Source organism: Rattus rattus, chromosome 7, assembly GCF_011064425.1.
Source record: "Rattus rattus isolate New Zealand chromosome 7, Rrattus_CSIRO_v1, whole genome shotgun sequence".
NCBI classification, from domain to species: Eukaryota; Metazoa; Chordata; class Mammalia; order Rodentia; family Muridae; genus Rattus; species Rattus rattus.
In genome coordinates this window covers 118,844,583-118,863,978 of record NC_046160.1, presented here as the reverse complement: position 1 = coordinate 118,863,978, position 19,396 = coordinate 118,844,583, and the positions used below count along the sequence as shown (strand labels likewise).

Genomic DNA, 19,396 nt, shown 5'->3' with positions numbered 1-19,396 from the left:
TGGTGGTTCTGCCCTTTGCTTGTCTGTGAGCCGGAACCACTTGTTTTGTCGTAGGGGTTCTCTCTATATCATTAATATGAATCCCTGTCAGATGTGTGGCTGGCACTTTTTCTTTCTCCACATAGCAGGGTTTCCTCGCCGTCTTGGCTGTATTCTTGGCTGCACAGAAGAGTTTGATGTTTTCCAGATTGCCTTTTAAAACGTTTCCCCCTAGAGTATTTTCCCTTTCTGCTGTGAATCCAAGGTCACAGAGAGTCCTCATTTTCCTATAAGAGAAGTTAACCTTTAGCAATGGGTCTGAGCAGCTGATGGAGGCCTGCCTTGGGAGCCTAGCATGATCACAACACAGAGAGACCCTTGAAGGCTGGTACACATCAGGGTCATGCAGCACAGCACCATGTGCATAGGCAGAGACAGAACATGTTCCCCCAGTAATAACATATGGCTCATTGAACATCTATAAAGTTGGCACCCTCCAGAGCTACAGTTTAATATGTAATCGTATATACCTACTCAAAACTAACAAGATGGCTGGAGAGATGGCTCTGTGCATAAAGTCTCTCATCTAGGCCTGACACCCTGAGTTTAATCCCCAGGACAGAGAACGGAAGGAGAAAGAAACCATTCTCTTGACAAGCCCAGCCCTTGCCAATCCTCCCTGCCCCCTAACGTCATGTCCCGCTCCAGTAGCTGCTGGGCTAGCCTCCCTACCCCATTCCATTCCTCCAGATCTACCTCTACGATGTAAGTGTAGTGTTGGACAAAAGAACCTTGTTCGCCTTCCTTGCCCAGGAAGACCTTCCAGCTATCATCACTCTCTGTCTCTTTCAGTGCTACAGAACACAGGACTTTGTCTCTTTAAGATCTAGTTTTACCTTTGTGTCACCACGCCTGATATGCATAGAGCCCAGAGGGGAGCATCAGATCCCCTGGAATGGGAGATACAGTTAGTTGTAAGCCATCATGTGTGTGCTGGGAATCAAACCCAGATCCTTTGTAAAAGCATCAGGTGTTCCTAACCAGAGAGCCATGTCTCCAGCCCCACATAGGACCTTTTCATGTGTCCTAGGGCATGGGTGTGACCTCCCTCCCCATCACACATGATCATAATCACGGTGCCATTCATGCTTTTAGAGAACCCAAGTTTAAAACATGGAGGTTCCCTGCCAGTCCGTCCAACACACATCACAGTGTCAGCCTGTCCACTAAGCACATTGACCAGTGCAGCATCTAGAACCACACAGGGTTTGCTGTGTCAGTGGCTGGCTACAGTTTGCAGCTGTCAGACGACGAAGAGTGCTGACCTAGTAGTCATGGAGCCCAGGAAAGACCCACAAGCCATTTTTCTCACAAGAAGAAGGGAACCTGACTACTGTATTGAAAGATGACAGAGTGGGCCTTGAGAACTTTGATGACTTGCCCAAAGACCTCCAACTAGCCAAGGTCAGCTACAGAGACCTGTTCTTCCTCAAAAAAAGAGGCCAGAGCCCAACAGGGAAAAGCCTTTGATATGTTCCAGGGTGGAAGGGAAAGTCGGTGGGGACTGGCCTGGGCTGTAATGAGTCACCCGGAGGAACAAGGACTGAGGGCAGGAATGGCTGCTATCAAATCTGTTTCACTCTTACAGCCTGGAATCACCAGAGAGGAGAGAGCATGTGTGGCCATGGGGACAAGAGAGCTGGGGTAGTGGCAGGCCAGCTTTGGAGTCTACAGGTGCAGCTAGCATCAGCTGGTATAGCATCAGAGGGCTGGCACAAAGGAAAGTCTGTGCTCATGGCCAGGTCATATGGTTTAGACAGACAGATGGGACAGATTTCAGGGAAATAGGAACACTTCAAGTACCCGCAGGAAGAAAAAGGCACAGATGGCCACAACCTGTCTTCACAGTGGAGATGGCCTGCCTCACAGCTCAAGCGAGTTCAAGTTTTAAAAGCCAGAAGAAAGGGGCCAGGTAGAAGGAGCCCCACCTCTCCTCTGGAATAGTCAGTTATGTATTGTATGTGTCAGACACCGTGAGGGTCCCCTGCTTCTCACATCTCCTCTGCACATTTCTTCTGAGCTCCTACAGTATCTGAGGTGGTGACCAGGCATTGGGGGTGACATCATTACTACATGGAACACATATCTTAGAAGGTGGGAGCCAGACATGTTCCACGCCAGACAACAGGGAGGAGGTTCTGGTACCTGGCTGTCCTCACACAGCTTTTATGATAGACAAAGCCAGTGCTTATCCACTGGGAAGGGTTGAGATTACTACACCCATGCTGATACTGCAGCCTGTTGTCCTACACAACATTAGTGTATGACACATAGACAACATATGTGTAGGTCCACATGCGTGGCTTCATCCTTGTGGGATGGTGCACTGCCACTGAGCAGCGGGATTCTTGGCTGTGCCTCTGCCCGAGAATGGCTCATACTGGATTAGCTCTTCCCACACTACACTGCCTAAGAGGGTTCACCTCCAGAGGCCTGAACCCTTGACTCCCGGCAGAGCCATTTTCTCCCAGCTGCTTCTCATCTGGAACCATAACTTGGTCTGTTATTTAGTCTGAATGTGATCTTTCCCCTCCCACCCTCAGCAGCCTTTATCTTCTGAGCCCCGTGGTCGTTGTCCCCTGGCTACTGCCCATGTACACACTAGGGCAGAGCCTTGGTGGTCCTCTTTCCCGCCTCCTCTGGCCACTCACATTGGGGGCAGAGTCTGGGAGAGGATGGCACCTCTGGGAGACCACCTGTGCTCACAGGTAGCGAGCTTCAAGGGATTCAGGGTGGTCCTGTCACTGGGGTTGCCATTAGGGTCACCTCTGTCACTTTGTGACCTTCTCCTGAGTTCCTTCCACACCACAGAATCACATGTGAGAATCCAAAGCAGCCAGGATATGCAGTGAAGCACATTGAACACTACTAGGTATTTTGCACGGTCCCCTATTCTGGAACAGTACCGGGTGGGAGCTTCATCAGTCTCTCTCAGAACTCTAGATTTTATTATACTTTATTGTAGAGATCTAGAAACATCTCAGTTTCTTCAGACCAATGATTTAGAGTCTGTTCAAGAGGAGAAAAAGCAGAAAGCCCATTTATTCTGCCCCGATATTTTCGGTTTTCAAACAAATATAGAGCACATTTGTCTCCTTTGAGCCCCAGAAATTTTGCAAAATATAGATTACAAGTTATCTAGGTCAGAAAGAAAAGAACATTTTGGCTTATATTTTTTGGTAAGCCTTCCGTTGGAATCAGTCGTAAAAATGTATAAAGAGAAAACTGCTCAGCACAGACGCCGGGACAGAGGGGAATGCAGTGTCGGGGGTGGAATGTCTGTTGCACACGGGCACACATGCATGCAGAGGTAGATATGGAAAACAGAGCGTGGTCTAGTCAGACATGCATGCATGCATGCATGCATGTGTGCACGAGGGAGCATGCATTGCCTCCTGTGTGTCTTCTACCGCCGAGAGGTATATGGGAGGCTTTGGACAGGGAAAGGCAAAGGCGAAATATTGTAACTATATTATAATATCAAAAAATCTTAAATTAATTTACTTAGGGAAACCATCGTTTCAGTTCCTTCTAAGAATGGTATCTAAACTTTTTTTTTATAGATTTATTTTACTTTTATGTTATATGTGTGGAAGTTTCACCTGCATATATGTCTGTGTACCAAATGCACAAAGTTCTGGTGAAGGCCAGAAAACCTCCTTGTGTTAGAGGCCCTAGGCTCTGGAGTTACAGGCAGTTGTTAAAGGCCATATTTGGCTCTGGGAATAAAACCTGGGTCCTCCGGAAGAGCGGCCAGTGCTTTTAACCACTGAGCCATCTCTCCAACCCCAGTGAAAATAGTTCACTCCTATAAAAAGAAGACCTTTCTGTCCTGGATACTTGATACATGTTGTGTTTTTAGTTTTAATGGTAAAAGAATATGCTGCAGCCTAGCCATGTGCAGAGCCTTATGGGTAAAAGCATCTGTAACAGAACCTATCCACACTTATTGAGTTGTCCTCTGAAGCATGCTGTTGAGGCCTGCTGAGGAATGACTGCAGGAGGCTACCTCACTCCTGGTCACTTGGAAGGAGATGAGCTAATGACATTAGCTGAGACACATGGATCTGGCCTCTAATAACCAAACTCCAAGAGGATCAAAGCAAATCTTATAAAGACACTTCAGGGGCATTTTCGCTCGGTTTGCTTTAACTTCGAATTGATTCTTTCATTGTAAAAAAAAATAGTTTTAATACTTTAATACTAATGCTCTTTTAATGCTTTATTTCTAGTGGGTGATATTTTTTTATCTAAAGCTAAAAGAAAAAACTATTTTGTCTTCAAAACGTACTTGGCTCATATGTAGACTTCTCAAATAATTGCCCCTCAGTGAATTAGGCAGTAAAGTAAAAGCCGTTGGTATTCGTGGACTAACGGCTCTCTAGTACCACAGTGGCCATTAAGGGGCCAGCCCATCTCACATGGGCCATGTTAGTCATGCTCTTTGGTCTGCCAGATGCAGGAATAATGATGAACTTTTCCAGGGTAGAGTAGAAAAAATCCAGGAGAGAAATCCTTCCCATGTGACTCAGGACAAACGCAAGTCCAGAGCCCAGAGCCCAGAGCCCAGAGCCCAGAGCCCAGAGCCCAGAGCCCAGAGCCCAGAGCCCAGAACCCGAATCCCAGAGCCCAGCTTGCCTCTACTTCTGTTACACATCCCTAAAATCAGTGTAAATAATTCCATCAGTCCCAAGAGTGTGACTTCAATCTATATCTGGTGTCACACAACCACCAGCTCTTGTATAGAAATTGCCTAGGCCTTCTGGGGCCCACTGTGTTCCCTATCCTGTACTAAAGACTGTAGGTCACCCCTAAAGACCCCATTGTGTCCCTACCCACTGTTGTAGCTCATATGTTCTTCCATTTGCACTTTACTGTCCTGTGCTAGAATTCCCTGACTGTTCGCATCTTTGATTTTGAGCACCACAGCCAATAGGTCTGCAAATCTTCACCATAATCATTCAGCTACACATTCCCAGTGTCACCGAAGGGTTCTGTTATGGTCGGGTTTTTTTTGTCATTTGAGGCAGAAATTCTATTATAAACACACCATAATGAGAGCTTCCTAGTAGTGGGGATTCAAGCAAACCCCTTTATAGTCAATAAGGCCAAGGTGATGTACAAGAAAGCCTGGGGCCAACCATCGTACCATCTACCTTTCCATGCAGCAGCTGTGTCTGGATATGAATGTGCCTGTCACAGTGGGGTCCCCCTGGTGCTCAGGAGGCCATAGATAGGAGACCTGCCTGGTCTTAACACTTCCTGGCACCTGTCCATCCCTCACAAAAGATTCTACACAAAGCCCTACTGAAGTGTGTCCGTGCACTTCGAATAACTAATTACTCTTAATTCTGGCATTCAAGAGAAGACATCAGCTTTCAATACAGGGCCATCGATGTCACTTAATAAATCTATTACTTACTAATTTTAGTTCTCTGCACTTTTCCGCCATTAATTTAATCTCCTGCACTATTTAGTTTTGGCTTCAAGCTGAGGAGAATCCTGACACATCTAGGTATCCCTTGGTATTTTAGACGCTTTGTCTCGGTGTGGGCTCATGTGTCTTCCCATATCCTTTATTCAGAGTTTGTAGTCCAAAAGGACATCCTAGAGTTAGTTACCCAATCAGGTTTCAACCAAAGCATTTCACTAAGGTTGGCGTGCCATCAATGGTTGACTATCTCCATGAATTCCTGTCCATGAAGGACAGCCTTTTCACCCAATGTTTTCACCCAACGACACTTTGTCTGGCTATGAGAGGTCCCTACATCCTAGCCAGACTTCTAGAAGGAGGTGTTCCTAGAGCATCAGACAGTATTGAAGAGCTCTATCCTGATTTATCATATGAAAGTCTTGTGGTGTTAATGGCTGCTAGGAGGGGTTTGCCACCTTCTCCTTGTTTCTAAAAGGCTAGTTTCAGGGAGACCGCTTTTAAGCTCACGTCCCAGGTAAATACTTATCACACCAAGGAAGGACCAAGAAGGGGATGGTTCATGCTGAGCCCAAGTCTCCCAACTTTAAGGGTCATGGGCCAGAAGCTGAGGGGCCGCTGAGAGCTAAGCCATCACCCTTCACCTGGAGTCAGGGAGAGTTCAGTTTGTCAGGTTCAGTTCTCATGCAGGTTTCATTCTGAAATCCCAGCCAGCACCTGCTGTGTCCTGTAGGTTACTCATAGCCTCTGTTAGGAGGGCTGGCCCACAGCCCGACGATCACTCCCATCACAGAAGCAGGAGACAATATCAGTGACCTTGAATCAGAACCCATGTACTGTCCCCTCAGGACATGGTGTAGGACAATGCCTGTGGTTCCACACTCTTCCTTTGTTTCAGAAAAGTGCCTCAAAAGGGGTTCACATCTTCAGTACTCAGGACCATTCTAATGAGATTGTACTCATCAGGCCTGGTGACCTTCCTTTGACAGCCTAGGCCATGGCCTGCTCCACACGAGAAAGCCACTGGCAGTTCAGGTGCCCAGAACATCCACAGAAGCTCAAGGTGGAACCAGGTGTCCTTAAACATTTCAAAAGCCATACTTCCAACTTGGATGTTGGGACGCATGAACAGGCTGATGACAGGTGTGACTCCAAAGCCCTCCAAAACCTGTGCTCAGCAGGGCCCAGCTTCCATAATGCAGTCAACCACCCTGACCTTATGTTGTGGTAAAAAAAAATAAAGTAGCTCAACCAGTTCCCACTCGTACATTGGCGGGGGGCGGGGGGGTCTCTCTCGCTAGTTCCGGCTCCAGCAGGCCACAGGAACTAGTGCTAATTTATCTCAGCAGCTCCACACTGGCCCCCATGGCGGTCCACGAGCTGGTCCAGCATGGCACCTTGCCATCCTGCTTTGCTTTTATTCACCGTTCCTTGGCAGGTTCTTACCACACCAGGCATACACACCTCAATTCCATGTAAGGCTAGGTACGTCCTGCCACCGCACCTTCTCTTGAACTCAATTAAGTCGCCACATGAAAGAACACACCACACAATAACCTCTGATCCAATTGATAAGATAGAACTTGCCCATCTAGACAGCACAAAATACCCATCCCTTAAAAATAATCATAATAACCTGCATCTATGCGCAGAGAAGAATCTTAACATCGGCCGCCATGTCCTCCCAGCTCCTTCTCTCCTGCTCCTCCCTCTCCTTCTAAAACCTCTGTTCCTGCCCCCCTTCCTTCTCGTCCAATGACAGGCCCCGTCTTATCTTGTCTACCTTCACTTGCATAATGACATCAGCCTGCAACCTTGGGTGAGCTGCAGGACTTTGATGAGCCTCCAGTGCCTCATCCATGGTGGTAGTTGTGTGTTTAGGGTGTGTGCGTGTGTCATTCTTGACCCACTTTGCCATATTCTGCTAACAATGTGATCACCTTTGGGCCATATCCATGTGGAGTTTGCTGACCTACTTGGAGGCTGTCCCTGCTCTGATCCCCATAGCATTCTGGGTTACTCATGCCAAAGGATGATTCCTTCTACCCACTAAACTGTAAGGACTCTTAGGCAGGCTGCCGCATGGCTTGGCAACTGTCTATCACAGCAGGCTTCTTAAATTTTTCTATCTGTGACCCTTTACCTGAGGGATTTTTGCATAACCCTGGGCATGTAGACATAAGAGAAAGGTATACAAGTCAAACATTTGCTGGAAATGAATCGTAAAGAAATGTATTTTAAAACAATTCTTTGGTAGATATATAATTTACCATTTGTTAAAGACTAAAAAAAATTTGCATGCTAGTATTTATTTTTACATAAATAAATAATTCTTGGCTGAATATTTGATACCGCAGAGCATGAAGCCTCTTCAGTGTTTCCAGAGTTGGTCAATATTTTGATTTTATAATTGTCGGGGGCCCAGAACATTGTTTCTCATAAATTCGTAGTAGAAAAGAACAAAAGTATATTTAGAATCTCATTAGGGATTGGAAATGCTATCCTAGTTCCAAGCCAAAATTCCTTTAACAATTTCATTTGAAAGACAAGTCAGCAACTCAAACAGCAATTTTTAAAATTTCGAACACTCTAGCATAATTCCATCCAAACGTATACTAATTTGATTGCCTCCCATGCCGAGGAATGACAGTAAGGGAAATATTTCAAAAATATGTTTTCCGTAATTAACCCGCTATTAAGTAAGAGCAGAAAACTGCACGTAGAATAAAAACAGTACGGTTCGTGACACAGGGCTGTCTCCAGAATGAGCTGAGGTATTTTAGGCAGCGTTCTCCGTCACATGGCATTAACATGGCGGCATGCACTGTGAGAAATGCCCCCACTTCTTCATGCATTTAATTTTGAATTAACTCTTGGTTGTGGCACATTCATCGCCGACTGAATTTTTCTCAAGTGACAGTCAGTCATCTGAGCCAATATGGGGCCCACAGTTTAAGAAGCTGGGCATTGGGGGGTAGGGGTGAGAGGATGACTCGGGAGTTAAGAGCACACATTCCTACCACCCACGTGGAGAGTCAAATGTCTATAGTCTAGTTCCAAAAGACCCAGTCTTCTCCCAGCCTCCGGGAGTACCAGGTACACACAGGGTGCATGCATTTTATGCAGGCCAAGCACTCATAGACATAAAATAAAACTTTTTAAAAAAAGAGAGTAAGTTTGCTGCTGAAGGACCTAACAAAATACAAGAACACGAGCATGCGGTAAGTGGATGAGGTCGAGATCCACCCCCGACTGCCTGTTGTGGGCACCCGTCATCTACCCAGGATGCAGTTCTCCATAGAGCCTCCTACTGTGAGCACAGCACAGGTGTTTTGCCTTGTTTTGTTTTGTTTTTTGTTTTGCTTTCCTCGGATCTAGGACTTTCACTTTTAGGAGGCAAGGAACTGTGCGTTTAAAAGCCAATATGAAGCCATAGAACATCAGCCCGGCCTTTCATATTTTGAAGCGAAAGTAATCCTAAGCAATCAAGATTGAAGTGTGTGTGCGTGTGTGTGTGTGTGTGTGTGTGCGTGTGCGTGCATATTTGTGCGCTCCCTCCTCTGATTTGGTGTATCCTTTAAGGCACCACAAAGATTAAATAAATAAATAAATAAATAAATAAATAAATAAATAAATAAATAAGAGAGAAAACCCCAATAAAGCTCTGCTTCCTAATGACACTGGCTGGCTGCCGGTGAGTATCTGAGCAAGCATCTTACAACAATTTCTCAGCCTGGCATCCTCGAATTAATGCTAATGAAAGCTGCCCCAGCCTTATTTTTCTATATGAACACTGGAATTGCAGCTGCCTGCCAAGCTGCTGAAGGATGAGTGTAATAATTTTCAATTGGCCTCTTCGCCCAAAGGGAGCCCGATAGCAGGAGATTGGCAGATGCGGGGTGGATTATCTTGTGCACTGGGCTCAGCCCAATTTGTGATTTGTTGCAGGTGCTAAAGAGATTGATATCGCAGCGACCCTGGAGCACTTGAGGGACCAGAGACCAGGCATGGTCCAGACAAAGGTACTGTCAATCAACCCTCTGGGACTTTAAATGTATTAGAGGTGCCTCTTTGCGTGATTTTCCTGGGAGCAGAGAAGGGGATGAAGCAGGACTTACATAAGCCATACACAACGGCTCTGGTTTGGGTAAGCATCATCCAAGCTAGTCCCCAGTAGGTAAAGGCACAAGGGCTGTTCCCAAGAGATCCATTGTCATGCCTGGCAACCACCATTAAAGACTCAGTTAGCCCCCAACTAGTTGAAACCCAGTCTCCCACTCTCCCCCAGGTTTAGCAGAGGGGGAAGAACATCCCATGACATGTCAGAAGTATATGGACTGAGGATAGAACTCAGGGCTTCTTACCTGCTCAAAAGCATTCTGTCACTGAGCTGTATACCTCCAGCTGAAGGCTATGTCTTCACAAAGTGACAAACCCAGAAAGTATTCAGAGGAGCACCTACAATCGCCTGTCTGCCTTCACCCCCAACATCCTCAACCACATTTTGCTGTGCCGTGACAGAGGTTACCAGAGCAACTGGCTATCTAGGTTCTCTGGGCCCCTGAAAAAATAACCCAGACTTACCACAGCAGCGGTGAAGCCAAAAGCTTTATTTTCATGCTCACAGAATCAGATGTGTGGCCAATGCAACCTCCCGTTCCCTAGGCATTTCAGAAATGTCTGCATGCAGTGGCAAAGCCCTCAACATCTTATCACAGGATACATGTCCTCCTCACGGTTGGTACGATCCTGACTCCAATGCCCACCATGGCATCCACAGGCGTGTGGAGTCGCCCTTATGAAATTACTTCTGTAACTCAAGAATATCGCAAGTTATAAAAGCTCTTTCTTGGAGTGAGTTGGGGCTGGAGGAGAGATGGTTCAGAGGTGAAGAGTATGGTTTGTACCCACATGGCAGCTCACAACTGTCTGTGACTTCAGTTCCAGGGGATCTAACGCCCTCATACACATACATGCACTAGTGCACATAAAATAAAAAACGAAGAATTCGTTAATGCTCACTGGGGCTGGAGAACCAAGGCTCCAGGGCCTAGTGCTTGCATACCAGGCTTATCCCTGGACTCAATCCTCAGCAGTGGAGGAAAAAAATTTGTCCTGCATATGGGTACCCCTGTGAGGTCAGGTTGGCCAGCACACTCTGGGGCAGGTCTCTGTCCCTGGTGCTACAACCTGGGAGTCCCTGGCTCGTGACCCAGGTCTACTTAATCCCTCTGTAACATATGGTGATTAATACGCCCCATTTTTTGTTCAGATGTTATAGTGAGAAGTTGGATGGCCTAGTGTTCTGCAGGAGATACCTCTCAAGTTGGATGAAGTTAGACTAGAATATTATTTCTTCAAATCACTTTCTGAGTTGTCTGGATGGGTCTCATTGCCAGTGTCAGCCAAAGCACGGGGTGAGGTCAGCCTAACTCTCTCTTATAAGTTCACAAAGCTATTGTAAGCAGTAAGAGAGGAAGGTCCTTAAGGAACCGGGAGCTTCCCAGTAGAGGTCTCAACATCAAGTTCCTTCTTCCTCGGATATGGACTTTGTACTGGGAACCTTCTCTGCTGCCTGTTTTTATTTTCCCCTGTGATGTGGACTGTTATTCTAAATGAACTTTTTCAAACTACATTTTGTCCTTTTCCTTTTTAATGTGGAAGTCTGAACTCATTTCTGACTTGTAAAAAACAATGGGGATGGAGAAATAGCTCAGCGGTTAGGAGCACGTGCTGCTCTTACGGAGGACCCGGGTTTGATTCCTAAAACCCACATCAGACAGCTCATCAGGGCCTGCAACTCAGCTCAAGGGGATCCAACTCCCTCTTCTGGCTTTTGTGAACACTGGAACATATGATGCATATGTCTTCTCACAGATACAATTAATCAACCGAACCCTTCAAAAAGCGATTACAGAAACAATGCAGATAACCACCAGACCCCCAGCTCAGCTCCTGCTAGTGTTAACACCTTGCATAGCCACAGTACAGTAACCAAAACCAGAGGTTGCCTTTAGACCACCAGGCTGAGCAGGCCACGCCCACACCTGTGACCTCCGTGACCTCTTGTAGGAGCAGTCATCCCAGAATGGCCAGGTACAGAACACCCCCCTCCCTCATCTCTTATGGTCTCTTATAGGTCAGTGATCCACAAATTCTCTGTTGGCCAAGTTACTCAGATGTCCCATGGTGATCCGTACAGCTGAGTGTGTCAGGCAAAACCACCGGGAGGTAGATCTTCCCCAGAGCATACAGCCCAGATGTCTACCACTGCTAAAGTGTGTCTGTAGGTCTCCCCACTGCTGAATGAGCACTTCCCCTCCATAACTGCTTAAGGTCCTGTGGGAAAGACTTCGGTGCTCTGCACTCACTGTCTGCTTAGAGCACCTGGAGATGTGGGGCTACCAGGACACGAGGGTCAGAGGACAATGGCTATCAGGGACAAATCATCCACAGGCATTGTGCCCATGAAAGGGAGGGCCACCCAGCTGTAAGGTCATGTTGGGCACCACTCTACAGCAGGCGGCTCAGAACAGGGCAGATGCTCGGAAAGTCAGGGACACTTTGAGCCAGGAATAGAAAGTAAATCCTGCCTCTGGAGCCACACTCTGCCTCAGGGACCCCGCCGGAAATACAAGCCAGTCTCTTCCCTCTGTGCCTCTGCGAACCTCACAGACCTCTTCCCCACCAGGAAGTTCAGAGCACCCCAAGACATCAGCTGGGTTTTTGAGGTTCTGCACGGATCCCAGGGGAAAGCTTGTACCGGAAATAGGAGCACTGCCCAACATATCACAGGAAGCCAGGCATTTGGCTCTCAGATGTCAGAATCTTGTTACCAAAAACCAGCCCCACAGCTTGATTACTGAAGTCAGGCCCAGGACGCAGCAGCACCAGCCCAAGCTTCAGTTCTTTGTGGCCTGAGTGACGATTCCACTGACTATTACAACATTAGTAGTTAGACCGATTTTCACCCTGGTGTATATTCACTTCCACATAACTATGAACCCCTACAGCCAGTTGTGTCACAATGTGACACAAGGCTCAGGGACCAAGTCCATCCACAGGGCCTGCTCTCTGGTGTTTGGTGACAAGGATTTGTCCCCTCCCTCAGGCTGGATGTTTAGAGGTGAAAACATGCCCCTGTGTCCGTGGCAACATAAAGGTCAGCCCTCTCACATTTATGGTGCTTTCCCCAGATCACGTTAACGATACTGAGCTTCTTGCCGCACTGCGCTTTGGCTTCATAAAAACAGAAAAGTAACTGGGGCCAGAGCCATGCCCCTCCCCCAAGCTGAAGGCAGGCATGGGCTTTCAATTCATGGACCAGACCCCCACGGTCTGGACCTGAGGAAAGGAAAAGAGCATTGATTGACGCACGAGCTTGGGTGGGTTGGAGACTCCTGACAGCACAAACTCTTTGTTAAAGCGAGCCTTAGGGTAACAGCTTTTCTTCCAGAAACACGGACCAGTCATACACACAGCAAACACCTAACAAATGCTTGCCCTAGCAGCATGGACAGAAAAGAGACACCAGGACACACAAAGGCTTGGTCGCCTCTGAGGATTTAGCCAGGATTAAGACAAGAGCCCCAATAAGACGCCCCTTATCACCACCTCAAGCAGCCACTGAGGATTCTGCCAGGTACAAAAGGAGCCAACCCTGAAGAAGGGAGGCAAGGTGTCAGAAAGAGCTGCAAACAGGGCATCCAGGCGGGATCAGGCTAATCTGTACCTCAGCTGCGTGTGCTCTGGACACAGCCTCCCTCCCCAGGGCCTGGAAGGGTTACCATAGTAACCAGAGGCTTTAACCCTTTCCTTTCTGTGGCTTTGGCTTAATTTGGTTCCTGTCATTAGTGTAGGTTCACTGTGCGGAGAAAAGGTTTCCTTGGGCAGTTACCGTACACTACACCTCCCTGGATTTCACCCTGTTCTTGTCCTCTTCCTCCTACTACCTTAATCGTATTTTTACGTCCTCCTCCTCCCCCCACTACGAACAAAAGCACGTGATACTTGTTTCTGTGAGGCTGGCCCATTACACTTAATAAATGGTCTCATGATCCTCCTGCCTCAGTCTCCCGAGTGGAAACATTTCTGTCCAGTGCCGCCACACCCTGTGATTAGAGAAAGCAATGACTAGCCTGTCTCATAACCGAGAACTAAGCATGGCTGCCCTCACCAAGATGGGCACGCCCAAGGGTGTGTGTGAAAGGATTCAAGGGAGAAGTCCATAGTGAACTCCCCGAGTCGCACACGTGTGAGAATGGGGTTGCATGAGGAGGCCTGTAGATGCATGAGTGAGCGCGTGCAACTGCTTGTGAATATGGGAGGGTGTGCACAAGTGAGTGGGAGGTGACTAGGGGGACGTGAATGGGTGCGTGCAAATGTACGTGGGGGTAGGTGTGAATGTGTGTGGGTAGAGAGAGTGGGCGTGGGCGAGTGTGAACACGTGTGTGGTGTTACTGTACGTGGGAGGGTGTGGGTGGATGAGTGAGTGTATGAATATATGTGTGAGTGTATATGTGCGTGTGTGTGCGTGTGTGTGTGTGCGTGTGTGTGTGCGTGTGAGTGTGTGTTGTGTGTGAAAGAAAGTGAGAGTGTGTGTGTGAGAGAGAGTGAGAGTGTGAATTGTATGCGTGTGTGCTATGTGTGTGTGTGTGTGGGAAGTGTAGAAAGGGAGAGAAAGAATGTGTATGTGCGTGTGTGTGTGTGTATGTGTATGTGTGTGTGTGTGTGTGTGTGTGTGTGTGTGTGTGTGTGTGTGTGTGTGTGTGTGTGTGTGTGTGTGTGTGTGTGTGTGTATGTGTGTGTGTGTGTGTGTGTGTGTGTGTGTGTGTGTGTGTGTGTGTGTGTGTGTGTGTGTGTGTGTGTGTGTGTGTGTGTGTGTGTGTGTGTGTGTGTGTGTGTGGTGCCCAAGGCCAGTTCACCTGAAGCATCTCATCCCTGCGTTCTAACATCCTTCCATTTGGCTTCTGCTCCCCAAGTCCGTCCTCCTTACCCCTAGGCATTCTCTCACCAGAAAAACCAAAGGGAGATCCCAAGTCCCTAGAAACAGGGCACTGGGCTCAGATGTGTCCCACCTTTCCAGGCTGACTAAGCTTGGACCAAGAAGTGATGATTCAATCAGGTGTATATGTCGTACCTGGAAGTGACCCAACCCACTCTCTGATGCCCCAGACTAGAGAAGTTATTCCCTTCCCAATCCCCTCTCCCCACGTCTGTCTCTGCCCCTTATTCCCTCTCTGTGCCTCCACTCCTTCTTCCTGTCTCTCTGTTCTCGGTCAGAATATCTGTTCGTTCTCCATTTTCTGTCTCCCATCTGTCACTCTTCCTGTGATTCTGTCTGTCTACCTGACTCAGTCCCCACCTGACCCATTCATGCATCCAGTGGCCATCCCCACCTCTTCTGGCTCTGTCATTAAAACAAGGGGCTGGTCTAGCACCGTGAAGAGGGTCAGTAGGGACACTGGGTCTTAGATCCCTTTTTAAGAGCCTCCTGGGGAAGTACCTCCTCTGTGGGCTTAACGGGGTCAGGGTGGTAGGTACAGATATCACTCTTCACGGAAGCTCTCGTTAGAATACAGCACGATGGTTGCCATAGCAACCACTCAAGCGAATGAATTAAAATGCAAGCCCAGGGACAACTGAACAGCCAACACCCCACCCTGCGGTCTTCTCACCACCACAGCCGTCAAACCCGAACACAGCCCGGGTCACATAGTATCCAACGGTGTGGCCACTCTATGGTGGCAGACTCCTGCCTAGGCAGCCCACCTGGACCACACAAGTGTCCCTTCCATGTCGCAGGCCAGCTGGATGAGAGGTGTATAGGCTTTCTCCCTTCCCAGCAAGAACACGGAGTAACACAGACACCGTGACACCTGCTCCAACAAGGACGTGGGGTGACTCACAGACAGAGTGAAACCTGCCTCAGTAAGGGGGTGACACACAGTAACACCTGCTCTAGCCTGAGCTTCTCCAGGTGCAGGGCCAAGCTGGAAGAGACCGTGGCCTCTACTTTCTACAAACGGAATTTAGGTGCTTTTAGAAGCTACTCCTTGGTTCAGAATGAGTCAGAGTCCTTTCTGTTGCCACATTCTCAGTAACACCAGGAGGCCCTTGCTCTTTCCCGGACCTTGGCAGCTCCCACCCACTCAGACAACACCAGGAGGTGTTTGATTTCTTTCCCTGGCACCTCCACTCACCCATCCTAAGTTTTACCCTATAGCTGCAGCTTTAAAACTTCTGCTGAGGTTGGGGATTTAGCTCAGTGGTAGAGCGCTTGCCTAGCAAGCGCAAGGTCCTGGGTTCGGTCCCCAGCTCCGGAAAGAAAAAAAAGAAAAGGAAAACTTCTGCTGAACATAAATTCCAACTGCAAACGTAATTCCTTTCTGGGGTCAGGTGATCCCACTCCCATTGTGGGCACAGCCAAGGGTGCTAGATACATACCAGCGAGCCACTGTTCAACTGAGAAGAGTCAGGAAGGTCAGGGAAGCTGGGCTACAGAGTGAGGCCCTGTCTCAACATAAAGAGCAGAGGCCAACGTGGGTCCATGTGTGGTGGCACCATAGTAGTGCAGAGGCTGGCACTAGACTTAGCCCCAGGCCACTAATGGCCCAAATATGAATCCATGGTGAGGCAGGGGCTGGTTCCGGTTGCACACTAATGCTGGCACTGTGGTGAGTTTGTAGGGTTACACAGAGCTGTGCACGGTCTGTGGCTACAACCTAGGGAACGGCCTGCACAAGTTACAGCGCCCATGTCTTCCACGGTGTGATCACCCAGTGCCTGATGCTTCCAGAGCTTTGCGCCACAGAGTCGTCAAGGGCTCGTGTGGAGGCTGAAAAGGCGAAGAGGGCCACCCAACATCTGATCTTGACCATCTGATCTTAAAAGGAGACACGCTGGTTCCCTCTCAGCCATTGTCCTCACCACGATCTTCCCACGGCTGCTCATCCCTAGACAGGAGCCCTGTCCCTCTCCATTTATGAGCCGATATGGGAGTCGCTGTCTTAAGAGGCCTGTGGCTGGCAAGAGGTTCCCTGACAGAGAGGACAAAGTTGAGTTAGAGGTAGACTGTGAATTTCAGAAGCAGCCATTGCTCCCCGCTGCATTAGCAGTTCAGCCAGCTGGCATTTATGAGCATTCCCAACCATCTACAGAGGCACATGGCTGTGGTGAGACATTGTAGATAGGACATGTAGAGCTTTACCTGGTGACTCCTGACCCCACTGTGGCTATAGAAGTACCCTCCATCAATGGGAGCAAGGCTTTCTTTTGTTTTGTCCCCCACCTTCCCCCGGAACTGAGGACTGAACCCAGGGCCTTGGCTTGCTTGGCAAGTGCTCTACCACTGAGCTAAATCCCCAACCCCACAAGGCTTTCTAACACACACACACACACACACACACACACACACACACACACACACACACACACACACACCAATCCAAAGGACACAACTTAGGTCAGCAACCAAAGAGCCCTCCTGGTGATACCTGTGACCAGTCCCTGTCTCCTAAACTATTTCTTCCAGGCTTGCACTGGGCTCAGAAGAAGACCCTCCTCACTCATGACCTTTCTCACTTGTCTCTCCCTCAGGAGCAGTTTGAGTTTGCGCTGACAGCTGTGGCCGAGGAGGTGAATGCCATCCTGAAGGCCCTTCCCCAGTAGGCACCGAAGCTGGAGTTGGCGGGACCCCCACCACGAGTACTTCCAGGACCACAACAGGATATCATTTCTGCATCTTCTGTGTAGTAAGGGGGTCCTTCAGACTCCATAGTCAACACAGGTGGCTAGTTATGTGTACTTCTGCTTAACCAAATAGCACATGTGTGGAAACACCCAGTTAGGAGGAAGGAAAGATTCAGCTTATTTGTATCACAGTCTTGGCAAAATTTCTTTTCCCTAAAGCACACTTTGACATGGTCGCATCAATGACTCAGTAATTAGAAACCCACTGTGGCCTCCTCGGGAGGGTGGTTATGTCTGTAAGGTGCTGGGGGGGCCAGGGAGAATGCAAATGGACCAGAACAGACAGAGGGACTCCTGTTGGGAAGCACCACTATAGAATCACATTTGGTGTTTGCCAGTAAGACAATCTCATCATCAGGGGAAACCTTCAGGGAGAAGATCAGTGTCCTGCATCCCTGGGGCAAATGACAGGCTCTCATGGGGCTCTGCCCGTCCCTGCTGATGTGCTTCCAGCACACCGGCTGGCTGTGTCCACCACACATGGATTCCAAGGACAGAAAAAAAAAAAGGATTTCCCCAAGGGTAGACACCTTAACCCTCCTGAAGTATGGGTGCTGTATCTGTTACAGAAGTGAGGACCCAAGTAATAGCTTCGCCTTTGCAAAGGTACAGAGGAATGGCCCTTTGGAACATTTTTAGTATCAGGATCCTGTTTTCCGCATTACAAGAATGCTGAAGTATACAATTCCAGAACCCCGTAGTATGCTGAAGTTACAATTCCAGAACGAGTACGGTTATTTAGCAAGTTCCAAGGGTTGCCAATGTGTTTCCCACCCAGCATCCCCAGGAAGCACCCCAATGGTACTGAAAAGTCTCTGATGCTCCTACTCCTGGAAAGAAGTCTGGCCCTTTGCCTCTTCCTCCTGCTTCCTCCCAGATAACTTTAGTGAAACACATTCTCACTGGATGCTCCAGTTTGCCAAAACATTTGGGCATTGGGCTTACCACCTGCCCACACATAGGAAACCCACTCCAGTATCCACAAGGAACTGGTGCCCAGAGAGGTAGAAGGCATGGCTGTAAGCCCCAGTTTGATTGTGGGGTTGAGTATGAAAAAGCCCATCTCCCGTGTCCCCTTTGTTTCTTCCCTTTAGCCTCAACATTTCAAGTTGCGGTGCGTAAAGGAGGTGGCTGCCGTGCGGGAAGCGATGCCGCAGTGTGTCATGTCTCTAATTGTGTTGTGTACCTGCTTAACATCTGCGACGTTCCTCTTCCATTTCCCCCTTCCCGGAATCTAAATGATAATTAATAGAAATGAATTTATCTGAATATAGGAAGCATATACTTAATTGTAACTTCTTATGTTTAAAGGAAAAATCCTCGGTGTGATATACAGATATATTTAATTGTGTCCTATTAAACCTTCTGATTTCATATTTGATGGTCTTTACTTGGGAAAGCGAGAGCAGTTCGGTCCCACGAGGGCCTTTTTATTTCCCAAAGATGTAAATCCAAGCACAGCTCCTTCTCCAGAGCCTGAGAGGCACCACTGGCTTGTCTTCCCCTCTAGGCTCATACCGGGGGCTTCTACATCACTGGGATTTCACTATTTAAAAATTACCGAGTGATCGTTGAGGGCTGCAGAACTCCACAGGATGGGTGCACTCTGCTCTGCTGGAAGCTGCCTCCAGCCCTCATCAAAGCTCCACCTCACTGAGACTCATCCTCCTGCCCCATCCACATTGTCTACGTCAGCCTCTCATGCCACAGGAAAATGCTTCTGCACAGCTCAAGCTCTGGTGACAGGAACGGACGTAATTGGGAGCAAGGCTTTCTGGGTTCTTTCTTTCCTAAGAATGGTACATCTATTTTATTTTTTAATTAACTCGTTGGTTAATGTACAAAATAATAAAATAATGAATTTCATCACACACACACACACACACACACACACACACACACACACACACACACCTAGATTCCTTGTATGAGAGATAGTGTGTTGTCTCTCTGATTCTGGTTTATGTAATCTCCTATTCTATTCGTTTTCCTGAAAACCACGCAATTATGTTAAGACACAGTGAAATGCCACTGAGTAATCGCAGCACATCTCTTTAGTCAGTTGCCGACCATCTAGGCTGGATCATATCCCAGCTGTCGTAAAAACTTCAACAATAAACGTGAATATTTATGTCACGCTGACTTAAAGCCCTTCAGGTAAGTGCCCAGGAGTGG

At 48.1% G+C, this 19,396-nt stretch overlaps 1 protein-coding gene across 1 annotated transcript in view; it reads left to right on the top strand.

The window, feature by feature from the left end:
• Ptprn2 (protein tyrosine phosphatase receptor type N2) overlaps nt 1–18,597 on the top strand; it is a 725,488-nt gene extending 706,891 nt beyond the window's left edge. The window contains exons 22-23 of the mRNA XM_032908352.1: nt 9,419–9,492; nt 17,069–18,597. Coding sequence (XP_032764243.1) covers nt 9,419–9,492; nt 17,069–17,140 — 146 coding nt within the window. The 3' untranslated portion in view covers nt 17,141–18,597. The remainder of the gene's footprint in view (nt 1–9,418; nt 9,493–17,068) is intronic.
• Nucleotides 18,598–19,396: the final 799 nt, after the last annotated feature.